Below are 12,706 nucleotides of genomic sequence, written 5' to 3'. Positions count from 1 at the left end.
TCCTTCCCTGTGCACTTATTGCAAATAGTTGGAGTACCCATACCACCTCCTTTCTGAAATTGTGTTTATTTCCAAGGAAACAATTCTGAGTTATGAAATGATATGGTGTTCTCTAACCTAGTCATATTCTTATGCCCAAAGAATGTTCCGATGATAGAAAGCTATGAATTGGGTTAGGCGCAGAGAAAATGTTCATGCTTCTTTCATTTTAGGTTCTTTCATGAGCGCCTTTTCATTCCCCCCATCCTTCTGTTTTTTGTTTTTGTTCTTGTTTTGCATACTGTTTGTTTCTACTTAACATGAAAGGGAAAGTCTCCTTTTATTCTTTTATTTGAGGTTTTCCATGTGTATTTTCTGGTACTTCAAGCCCAAAGAGCCCTCTAAAAAGCAGAGGCATTGCAACAGAGAAAGCAAGAGAGGGAACAGTACAACCAAGAATAACAACCACACAGAGAGCTCAGTGGTACAGTCCTAAAGTCACAAAGTCTGTCCCCTGGCCCACAGACAAAAAAGCAAAAAAGAAATGGGAAAAATCCCTTCAAAAATCAAGAAGGCAAAGGCGGTGGTGAAGGAGGAGGAGGAGAGTGAAGATGGAGGTGCAGGCAGGCAGCAAAAAGCAATCCAGGATGGCAGGCACTAGGAGCACTGTAGCACACTATAATCCTACTTACAAGAAAGGTCTCTGAAGCAAAAACAAAACAAAATCAAAACCCACTCTTTGGTTTAAACTTATCCAGATCCTGTTACAGATTCAAAATTCTACCTCACCACCCCGAAGATTCTCTGATTGTCTGAAGAGTGAAGAATAAGAAAAGTTAATGTATCCTTCCATTAATATGAATTATTTGTGTTTTAAAGGCCACGTTCTGGAAATCAGCATTAGGACATAAAAATGAAAAAAGAGGCTATTTTAAGTTTTCCCCCCTTTCATATAAATGAAGAAGGCCGATCCTTACCTATGCAAATATCAGCATGATATCATATTGACTCACTCCTATTCACTTGTTCTTGGATTTCAGGTTTGTAATAGTTGTGATCATTTATCAAAAAGGACCATTCTTTGGGGATAATATTAACACCCTTATTGAGGACAGCATTGTAAAGAAAAATAAAACCAAGTATCTCTTATGAAATACAATTTGGTAGAACTTGATTCTCTGGCAGTATGTGTATCTGTGTGAAAATACATTTCACGATGTCACAAAGTGATATTTATTATTAAAATGCCCAATGTGTTTCAACCTCTTAATATTTTAAGGCACCAGTCTGTTGTGTCAGAGATTCTTCCAACATAAATGTCTGCAGGCTCTTTTCTTTAATCCTCGGAAGAAGGCCTTAAAATATTAATATACCAAAACATATTGGACATTTTAATAGTAAACATCACTTTACTGTGTCTCTTCCATTTGTAGGTTCATTCAGATGCTCGTCACATTTTGCATTTGTCAATTAGAAGTACATCGTTTACTGATGCTTTTCAAAAAAGGTTGAAGCATGAGGCATTGACAGAGAAAACTATAGGAATAGTGGTGTTAGATGTAATATGTTTTGAAAGGAAGGAAGGAGAAGGGATGATAAAACACACAAATCCTTGGATAATTCTCCATAGATGATTTGCAGTGCTGTCATCTCATAAAGTAGGAAAAAATAACGTAGTACACAAACAAGGTTACTGCTTCTTTGACAACTGCATATAAATACTGAATCAGGATTGAATCAAACCAATGGATTGGTGCTCCTTCAGAGTACAGCAAGGAAAAGTGCAACACAATTGTCTATAATTTTACACAGAATTTATAAAATTGACAAGAGTCCCAAATTAATTACAGTTTTACAGTCCAATCATAATGCATTTGCAAACATAGATTTCCCAGTGTGTTTTGGGTGATTTATTAGCAAAAGCAAAAGTCTGAAGATGAAATTCTGACATTAATGTTTAATTGTGTTATGCAGGTACTGCCTGTGCATCCCCAAGAGAAAAACACAATGCAGTGAGTATGGTAAACTAAAGCCACAAATCAATATGCAGTATGATCAGAATTACTTACACCCTGCTTGCCCTAGCTGATGATGACATGAAAAATATATTTTAGAGCTCAAATGCCACATGATATCAATTATTGAGGAGCAGTAGTGTGAGACAGTCTTTTATTTTTCAGGACCTTCTTGTTGATATCTGACTGGACACAGTAAATCAGACTATATGTTAAATATATTACTTTATAAATAGTAAATATTAATTGTGTACCATGGATTTATTTCACCTTATGGGGATTTTTCTCAGGCTTCTCTAAGTATAAAGCACTCCAAAATGGTTTATGATTCCATTTTTCCAGGGACCATCCTGAGATTCTGCACCTTCCCCAAGGCTACCCAGGCTGGCTCTTCTTCTGGCAGGTTCAGCGAGATACTGAAGTCCCAAACCCTGGCTCCACAGACAGGTGCACATTGTTTGCACAGTGATTTCCTTACCTGCTGAAACACATAAGTAGTAATTTGCAAGTAAGTCCTTCCTTCCTTTTTAGGAAGCAATGATAAGCATTTAAAAATAATCACCATTTTTAATAAGTTGTGAAAAAAAATGAAAGCAAAACAAATCACTGGGATGAGTTGATTGTTTTTAATCAGAAATTTGATCTTTAAAAGTACTTGTCCAGCGTTCTCCAAATTTGTCACAGAGCAAGCCTATATTGTCTACAGTCACTGTGCCATATGCAATTTTCATCCAAAAACTCATTGAAAAGGTACAGTATGTCTTTGTGTTTGGACGGACTCTTCCAATCAATAATGGCTTATGCAATGTCATTTTCACTGGGCATGTCATATCAGGGATGCACTCCTCTGCATCTCTAATTCAGTGATCAATAATGTTCATTAATCAACGATTAATGATCAGTAAGATTGTCTTCTGGTGCCATATGCTCTAGAAATTAAAAGTTGATGCCAATTAAGATTGATGCCAAAAATGATGGTGTGCAGTGTCACACTTTCTGTTGGCTTATGACTTACTTTCCATGCATCCACTCTTCGCTTTGGTTTTTCTTTCTGTTTTCATTCCCTCCCAAAACAAGTTAATTAATTTCATCATTAATCCAAAGAGATCTTAGAATAATTTACCCAAGTGTCCAAATAAAATGAAATATTAATTCGTATTTAGAGCAGTGGTTCCCAACCTTGGGTAACCCAGGTATTCTTGGACTGCAACTCCGAGAAACCCAGACCAGCACGATGGATGGTGAAGTCTTCTGGGAATAGCAGTCCAAGCAGTCCACCTGGGTTAACCAAAGTTGTTAACCACTGATTAAAAATGGGCACAAATCACTGGTTTGACAATTCATGCTGGTCTGATTAGCAGCCAAACAAGTGTTCAGTGCTATAAAACTCTGCCTCCTCTGGGGTGTGCCTCATAGACAGAGCCTGGAGGAAGTGGGGCAAGAAAAGTGCCTCTGAGGAGACAGGGCTTGAAGCATCAAAACTTGTTTGGTCACTAAACAAAATGGCACAAACCGCTGAACCAGTAGTTCATGGCAATCTCTACCATGAATCTAGAGGGATGGACAAAGCTGATATTTTCATATTCTCCTATATTTGAATTTTTCATTTTTTATAAGCTGTGCTCAAACCTGAACAGAAACATAATTCTAATCCATTTGTTTTAAAAGCTAACACAATTCCTTAAGTGTATCTGAATATGTCTTCATAGTCAAGGGAGAGTTGTCTTAATTAAACGTATATCATCTAGGTGTAATAAAATTAGGATCTCAGAATCCCACACAAAGTGCCATTTTTGACACTTTGAACACTCTAAATATTCCCTGCTTCCTTTCTTGACACATAAGCACTGTAATGTGATCTGCTATAAATCTTCATTTAAGGTTTTCGTGTTGGTAAATATTCTTGACAGAACAATGCTGTGGTTGAAAAGAAAAAGAACTGGTGTTATAGAAAAACAGATTATTCCAGGAGAATAACTTTCTAAAAAAGAAAAGAAAAAAGCAAGTTGAATACTATAGAATAGTAAATATTAAATATATAAAACAAAAGTTTTGTATCTTCTGTTGATCATTTGTTAGCAATAAATAAGTATACTATGCTGGTAAAATACATGATTAGGTCCCAGTCATCGGAATGAATTATAATATTGATTCTCCATAATCATGCCTAAACCCAAAATGAAACAATTTGTGAGGAGACCAAGAAAACAAAGATTAATACTCACCGAAGGTCTTTTCTTTTAATGGGAGTTAAGGTTTATGATTTGTAATCTGAGAAAGTATATTCATTGCGTATTGAAATGCAAAGGAGTAGATTTATGTAATCCAAAATAGGAATTGTCAGGGAGGAATTATAAATGGCTGGCTGAAATGAACAAATAACACATTTAGTACAGCATAATATATTGGAAAGATAGCAACATCACTGATTATTAAAGGACGCTTTCCATATTTTCTCCACACATTTGCTTTCCTTTACTATATTTATTTCTAGAGATGGGCACTAACTACCAGTTCAGCAGTTTGTAAAGGTTTGTTCATTCACTGAACAGGTGTTTGGCGCTTCTAAGCCCCACCTCCTCTGACAGGTGCCCACTCAGGGGCAGCACCTGGAAGAAGCAGTGTAGGGAAGACAAGCTGCTGCCTCCAAGTGGGTGCCCAGTGGAGGAGCAGGACGTCCACAGGTTGGTAGGTAGTTCTTTCCACAGGACATATATCTGTAGGCCAGTCCAATCCATATGTCCACAGATCTTTTTCCCCAATGTTCCCTTGGACTGCAAAAGTAGGACCTGATTAACTGAACTAACTACTTTCGGGAGGGGGCATGAAACTGTCCATGTAATTAATTGTTCGCAAGGAATATTCCTCCAGAACAGAAGTAGTCACACAGTGGTTCCAATTGTGCTACTAAAAGTATAACACATAAACTGATTCTGAAGACTATTCCAAACTCAGTTGATGTTTTAGAAGTGAATAAGTAAATGATCTGCACTTAAATATGAGCTTCTCCCCCTCCAGTTCTCTTTGATTTATGGTGGCAAGCTTCATCTTCGTGCTACAAATGATTACTATATGTTTGTATGAACATATTCTGATTCTTTCTAGAGATTCCCAGTTAAAAAAAGACTCAGTTTATAACTCTTATATTATTTTAATATTTTAAATAGTAATTAAGCATCTTTTCCATTCTGTAAACTTATAATTTTAAGTATCATCCGTGACAAATGTGGGAAGAGGATTCTTTCTTCCTCTTTTATGTACATGAATGTATATGGTCACACACACACACAAACATGCACACACACATTTCATACAATTCACTCTAAGGAACCAAATTAGGAATAATAGGTGTTGACAGGACTTTGGCCTTAAAATCATAAGGACTACCATACTAGATCAGTTCAAAGGTCCATCACTGGTGCAGCATGTTTTATTACCGACTACAATGAAACAGCAGTGTGTAAAAAGCTCACACATGTAAAGAAAGATGGAGATAACTATCTTCTGTATCATTTCTATGTTGTAATCAAAGAACATGGAATACTGATAGGATAGGGATCATGGCTGCATTGGTAATCCCCTTTACTGCCTTTGCTAAGAGGAGCCTGGGAGCACTCACTGGTTCCTAAATAAGGGGGACACTCCCAGTGCACCTTTCTTTAATGAGGAAGTGGCTGTTTTAAAAGGTAAAGAGGCCTTTTTGTTGGGGCCACACAATTAAACTCAAACTGGTGTATGGTAGAATGAAACATGTAGGACACAAAACATGCTCAATTCAGGTGCATGATGCCCATCTCTGATATAGAAGTTCAGCTTAACTGTTGTGGTTAATGCCATTTGAAAGCCTTATATTTTATGCTGTTCCTTGAAGAACATTATTTATTTATTTATGTATTAATAGACCACCCCATTAGTGCAATACACTATTCTGGGTGGTTAACAGCATAATAAAATCAAAACAACAAATCTAAACAAAGTATTAATACTATCATTTTTAATACTGAATCTTGTAAATTATGCACCATGTGCAAATACCGTATTTTTCACTCCATAAGACGCACCTTTCCGTAAGACGCACCAATTTTTTAGGAGAAGAAAACAGGCAAATATAATCTGTTTTCTTTGCTCCATAAGACGCACAGACTTTCCACCCCCCTGTTTTGTGGGGAAAAAGTGTGTCTTATGGTGCGAAAAATATGGAACTATCTTATCTGTCCTGAACCTGCTACCCATGGATCACCCAGGATGAACTTGAATTCTTGTGGAAGTAGAAGATTCTAGGGGAGACTTGGAAATCTCGCTCGCTCTTCTCCTTGGTCCCTCCTCTTCGGAAATATTTCAGATTTGGATAGCCATGTGCCAAAGATATTGTAGTTGCATCCTGTATAGTAGCTCTGCATTGAGCAAGGTTTTGACCAGATGAACTCCAAAGACCCGTCCACCTCTGTTCTACATTTCTGTAAAACTGTTGGTGAGGGAATATATGTGTCCTCTCCCCCACTTGCTATGTTCTGTGCATAGTTTTATAAGCTTGTATCCAGTTTCCCCTGAAATATTAATTTTCCATAGCAGAACACCCCCCCACTGTCTTCACATTTCTTCATAAGAAAGATACTCCTCCAACCTAAATGGAATTCAAGTCATCAAACAAATTATAACAGTCTAAATGCACTGTTATTGTAATTCCTTGTACAGAATGTATTAACAATATAAGAATAGCCAGGGGCACCCTATCAGATTTAATATATGAAAGCAATGAAATTTCAGTAGAAGATAAGAAAGGAAAGTTTAAATTGCAAAAAAAGAATTAAGTTAGGGTTTCTTGTTGTTCTTTCCTTGTATTGCTTTGTACAAACTATAGCAATGGTATCATTGTGGTGAAAAGCTACACCTGTTAGGGGAAGGGTTTTGTGCTGTTGGCATGCACAACTAACAAACATGCACTTATGCATTATCATTGGCCTGGGCCAAGAGAAATGGTGCATTACACCCCCCCCTCTCAATGTGTCTATGCATATGGAAAAAAGTAAAAAAGTCCTGGGGAAAACAGTCAACATTTGTTGTTTACCTTGGGAAGAAAAGCTGTCTTTAGAAGTTTACGGTGGAGCATAATGAGAAATGGGAATAATTAGAGGAAGGCTGAATCTCCTTTTTATGGACCCTGATAAGATAGATTTTATGGTCAGTAACCAATATTCAAAATACAAAAAATTAATATTTTAAAATGTGTTATTCCAGTATGACACTATTGCATGATTGTAACCAGAAAACATAAAAATTAAGTAGCTAAAAATCTCCTTGCAGCATAATTAGATGTGGATATATTCTGTTCTTAGACTGGTGCCATTAACTAAGTACTAATAATAAATTAGTACCTAGCGGTTCGAAAGCATGCAAATGCGAGTAGATAAATAGGTACCATCTCAGTGGGAAGGTAAACAGCGTTCCGTGTCTAAATCACACTGGCCATGTGACCACAGAAGATTGTCTTCGGACAAAACGCTGGCTCTATGGCTTGAAGAGCGGGATGAGCGCCGCCCCCTAGAGTCGGACACGACTGGACAAAAATTGTCAAGGGGAACCTTTACCTTTAATAATAAATTTACTAAAACCCTTCCTTTACAGATTTTTACTGCAGCTGTACAGAGGTTTGCTACATTAAACAACATACTTGCATGCTGTCCTGAAAGCAATAAAAGAGTGTAAAATGCCTCTGATCATCCAGGAAATTTTCCTTAAACAAGATTCAATGAAAGTTTCTCTATATCAAGATAAAAGGAGCAAAGCAAGTGAGCACACACAATTGTTTTATCCCTCCAATAAGTGGACTCTGATGTCGATCTAGATTTCCTCCTGCATGCTGTTACTACTAATGTAAAAAGAAATCATATCAAAGGCAGGTCCCCATTTTTAACATATTGTCTAGTGAGGCCAACAATATATAGAGAACTAGCCACCAGCACTCCTCCTTCAATGCTTGTCCTGGGAGATAACAGCAATGAAATAACAGTGTTGTATAGGTGCTAGAGAGACTGGAAGGAGGCAGGCAGGCAGGCTCCAAACCAGGAGCATATTTGCCCTAACTGAATTACCTAGACCAGGGATTCCCAACCGGTGGTACATGCACCCCTGTGGGACATTTGGGGATATGTGAAAAAAAAAGAATGGTGACAAAGTGCACATGCATCAACAGTGTAAGACAAAATACAAGTCAAAAGTTGAAAAATTAACTGAATGAGTGATGGAGCAGGTTTTCTTTGTTATGTGACCTTGAGAAAAGCCCCATTCCTTGCTTTGTTATTTTGGCGACTTGTGGGGAGTCCCTCCCTAAACAATGTTTTGCAAGCATGCCACTGCAGCACACATGACTAAGCTGCTGCTGAGCTGGGGCTTCAGGAGTGTGGTTTACCTTTACTGTCTTCCCTGAAGGATGCGAGCTCTTACAACATTGCGCGAGCAGATTTAAGAAGAGGGGGGGAACAGTAGGTTATTTAAGGACAGTTCCCCCCTCTTCTCTTCCTCTTTCTTGCAGGCATCTGCTAGGAAGGAGACTGGCTGCTTGGAGCTTAACCAATTGCATAATTGGTCACAAGATACTTGTGGCTTATAGAGTGGACTGAGGGAGTAGCATCGGCTTCCCCCCTCAGTTTGGCTTTTGCAAACTTACAGTTGATTTAAATTTTCTTTAGTTTCTTGCATTGTTCAGACTTTTTGTTACATCTTGCATACTTATATTTGATTCAGAGTCAATTAGTTAATTATTGATTTGGGTTGATTACACATTCAAAGGGGGGGTATGCGAGCATCATTTCCAGCCATAAATAATTCATTTATTGTTGCTTTAAAATAAGTGGGAGTAGGGGCAATTGAACAGTGATAAAAAAATTAATTTTGATAAACCATTGGCACTCATCTGAGGAATAGGAGGGGGCGTGTTTATCTGTTAGGCTTTTTAGCGAGCAGTGCGCCTTTTTTCCTCCTAATCTCCCCTCCTTTTTTCCTTGCTTCAGAGCCAAGCATCTATTGGCCGCCTGTTTTTGAATTTGATTCTTGGTAGTTGGCTGTAGACAAGTCCAGGGAGGAGTGGTTAGAGCTTTGTTTGGTGATAGTTTTATTTTGAGGTGATTGAGGTTTAGTTATATAATTTATGATAAGCTGGTTTTAGTTTTATACTGAAGCTTGGGTTTTCAGGGGTCAGGAGGTATATCTAGAACGCAAAATGGCATTGAGGAAGAGTCAAGGCAACAAGAAGGGAAAACAGCTGCCCAAAAAACAGCCAGTACCACAGGTCTCACCACCCCAGTCCTTTTTAGACAAGGAGTCATGGCCTATCTGGCAACAGCTCCAGAATAAGATTGCAGCTCTCAAAGCTGCCAGGTCAGCTAAAACAACCCTTCAATCAACTGAGGTGCACCTGCATCGGTCAGCTAGGGAATCCAAGGGTCACCGTAGAGCTAAGCTTAGGACTCTAGCCAACATCCTAATGACCAGATTTGCTATTTTAGAAGCCGAGCAGCAACTTGAAAGCACAGCCGGAAAGGAAGTTGAGGGGACATTGGGGCAGGCAACACACAGGGACACCGACGATGACAGGTCTACTCCAATTACAGTAATGTCTGCTATGCCAACCTCTGGTAGACAAGAAACATCAGGGGAAGTTAGTTGGGGCAACACAGATGGCAGGGACGAGCCTCTCATCTTGCCTTCATCAGGTGGGTTCCCGTCTATACACAACACTTCATCACATTTCCCTGCATGGCCTGGGCCAAGCATGGTGCAAGCACCTACACATGACATGGCTATATCATTTACAGCGTGGCCTTGGACAGGCAGCAGTTTAACCTCTATGCCCAGCTTGTCATCCACACTGCCAGCGTGGCCTTGGCCTGGTAGTGACCAATTCAATTTGCAGCCCTATCCAGCAGGTAATACACAGGCGTCTGGGGCTTTCAGTGCCTCTTGGCCCTATATGAGTGCCCATTTAGGTGGTTGGGCTGCTCCACTCATGCAGTCTCCAGCTCCAGCCCTAGTAACTCCAGCTGCTGGTGTGGGGGTTTGGCCGTATCCTTCAGTTCTAGACACGGGCTACAATACCGTGCCTCTACAAGCCTTGCCTTTTGGGGATCATGCAATGCCCCTGGGCAACCACTTGACACCAGTGACCAAGAAGAAGATTTGAAAAGAGAGTACATGGACTTGTTCGAGTTACTGAATAGCAATGTAGAAAAGAAGGATCTGGATAAGGAAGATGAGAAGGACAAGGATAGACATCGGCACAAGAGGCCGGACAGAATGTGGTCCAATTGGCTGCCCAGTTTCTTAATCTATGGAGGAGTGGTAGTAAGGGTTCAGCCTTGGCGGGCATTTTCCCTATTCCAATATTTAGACCTTATTTATAGGGCTTATGTGGATTTTGCAGGGCAGGCATGGCTTTCTTATGACGAGACATTCCGTATGAGAAGTGCCATTCACCCCAATTTATATTGGGATGATACAATACTTTCAATGAAGTGTGGCCTGTGTTTAATTCATAATTTCATAAATTCTCTGTGAATGTGTGTGCATGCTTATGAGAGAGGGGGGCATTCCAGATAATCATTTCACTGCATCTGATAATCATTTCATCTGAATCATTTCACTGAATCCTTATTAGCAAAGAAGTAGCATTGTGGCAGAAGTGCAATAAAGGCTGCTCTATTGTGCAATTTCACAAAATTCATATTTGCATTTATTTGTATAACAGACAACATGAGCAATTATAACAATAAAATGCTACAATTTCGGAGCCCAAGATCTTGGCAACAGCATCAATATAAAAGTTGTTTGTAGAATTTGCAAAGTTCAAGTGTCACTTTAATTTTAAAGCCAGATAAAAATCTGAGATATCTTCCTCAGTTGGGTTGGGTATTCCTAAAACAAGAGAATCTTCAAAACCCTAAAATAAAATACCAATACAATTGTGTGCAGTTTATTAATTCACTATGTAGATTCACCTCTCCAGCACAAACATGTAGAAATTATACGTTGACCAAGTAGTCAAGGGCTCCAGTGGTCCAAATGTGAGTCTATTCTTCTTCAGCTCTCCGGGCCGTATTCCACTAAGAATAAAATCCTTGTTCTGCTTTTTTTAAAAAGACACAAATTTAAGCATATACACAAATCACTTGCACGAGCAGAGTACTCTGGGACCCATGTTTCTCTCAGTTGGGGTGATCCTACATATAAAAACCAGGTGGATCCATGGGGAGAGTTTCTCCAGGAACTGAAGCCCAAAGGGAAGAGTGGTTCCTCTTCCTCCTCCTGCACTGGTTTGCTCTCTAGGTGAAAAGTTTCAGTTTCTTGCATCTAGGTGAAAGAGATCACCCTCACATCTCCCTCGCTGTAACTTTCTCCTCTCTGTATGTGCATGTGTGTATGCACATTTATGTGGGAGTGTGGGTATCCCAGATTTGTCAGCTAAAAACCCTTGCCCCTTTCCCATTCATCCTCCTCCCCATCCCTTTCTGTTCTCCCCCCTGCCTCCTCACCAGACCCACCTGACAGGAGATAAAGGCAGCAGCAACAGCAGCATTAGCAGTGGCATGGTGAGACTCTTCTCTTTAGAGGTAGGAAAACTTAGAAGTCTTTGAGTCACAATTTCCTGTATTAAGTAGGTGGACCAAGTGGTTGCAGCATGACCTCAGGTTCAGCACCAGATTTAACAGGATCCTTGTAGAAATTCTGTGTTCCTCCACCTAGATTACTGAGTGAACAATGAGGAACAGTACTCACCCTTTAGCACTTTAGTCTTAAGTATTTTAACCTTCCCACAATCCTCTGAGGTAATGTCACTCTGAGGCATTGCAGGAAATTGAACATGTCACCGGCACTGTCACCTAACAGGGAACATTTAAGGTAGCCATTAACAGCATCAGGTCCTAGTGAGTCTACACTAGTGGTTGAAAGGGGCCAGGAGCTGAGGCTGAGACTGCCTGACTTAGATTATCTATATTGCTGTCAAGCTCGCATTACAAAACAGTTTCAGTAAATAGTTAACTTTCTGATCTCCACAAATACCTTGAACAATCAGAAGAGCAAGTATTTAATTAATAGATTTTCAATTTTTAATTATTGCAAATGATGTATTGGCTCTGAAACATTTCATTAAGGTGAATGTGTGATGAATATCACTACACCTATTTTGTTTTAAGTAGAAAACAAATAAATCATTCACAAAAGGCAACTTTGGTTAACAAGAATTTCAAAATCTCTGTTCCTGCCTTGAATTCAATCTGTTGCACAACAAACAATTAGGAATGCAAGGCTGGGCCCAAATAAACTGTGAGACTAACCACTTTTAAGATATTGGACATACATGTTCATTTGCGATAATGGAACAAATTTTTTTGCAGAGTTATTGAAATGAAATATGATTTCTTTCATATGCAGAGTATTATCTAGCAGGTACTCTGATACAATTGCATCATTAATAAGTACGGTAGCTGAAGTTAATCTTTCACATGCTTTTCATTTCCTTTTTTCCTCAGATTAAACTTTTGCTGCCACCCCATCCACCCCTGAAGCCAGGTGGCATAATCCAATGATGTTTTCACTGGCCTCATTTCTCTGTGGCATTGCTCTACAAATGCCACAGAAAAAGGAGGCCAGTGAAAACATCATTAACATTATTCTCTTCATTCACAACCAGAGCTGGAGGCAACCAATTTTGAGGG

The 12,706-nt window shown here is 39.2% G+C and overlaps 1 protein-coding gene across 1 annotated transcript in view; it reads left to right on the top strand.

The window, feature by feature from the left end:
* LOC144588466 (uncharacterized) overlaps positions 1–12,706 on the top strand; it is a 32,213-nt gene that overhangs the window by 1,463 nt on the left and 18,044 nt on the right. The window contains exon 2 of the mRNA XM_078391394.1: positions 1,954–12,706. This exon is cut by the window's right edge and continues 18,044 nt beyond it. Coding sequence (XP_078247520.1) covers positions 9,214–10,173 — 960 coding nt within the window. The 5' untranslated portion in view covers positions 1,954–9,213 and the 3' untranslated portion in view covers positions 10,174–12,706. The remainder of the gene's footprint in view (positions 1–1,953) is intronic.

Source organism: Pogona vitticeps, chromosome 3 (assembly GCF_051106095.1).
Source record: "Pogona vitticeps strain Pit_001003342236 chromosome 3, PviZW2.1, whole genome shotgun sequence".
NCBI lineage: Eukaryota > Metazoa > Chordata > Lepidosauria > Squamata > Agamidae > Pogona > Pogona vitticeps.
This window is presented reverse-complemented; position numbering and strand designations above follow the sequence as displayed.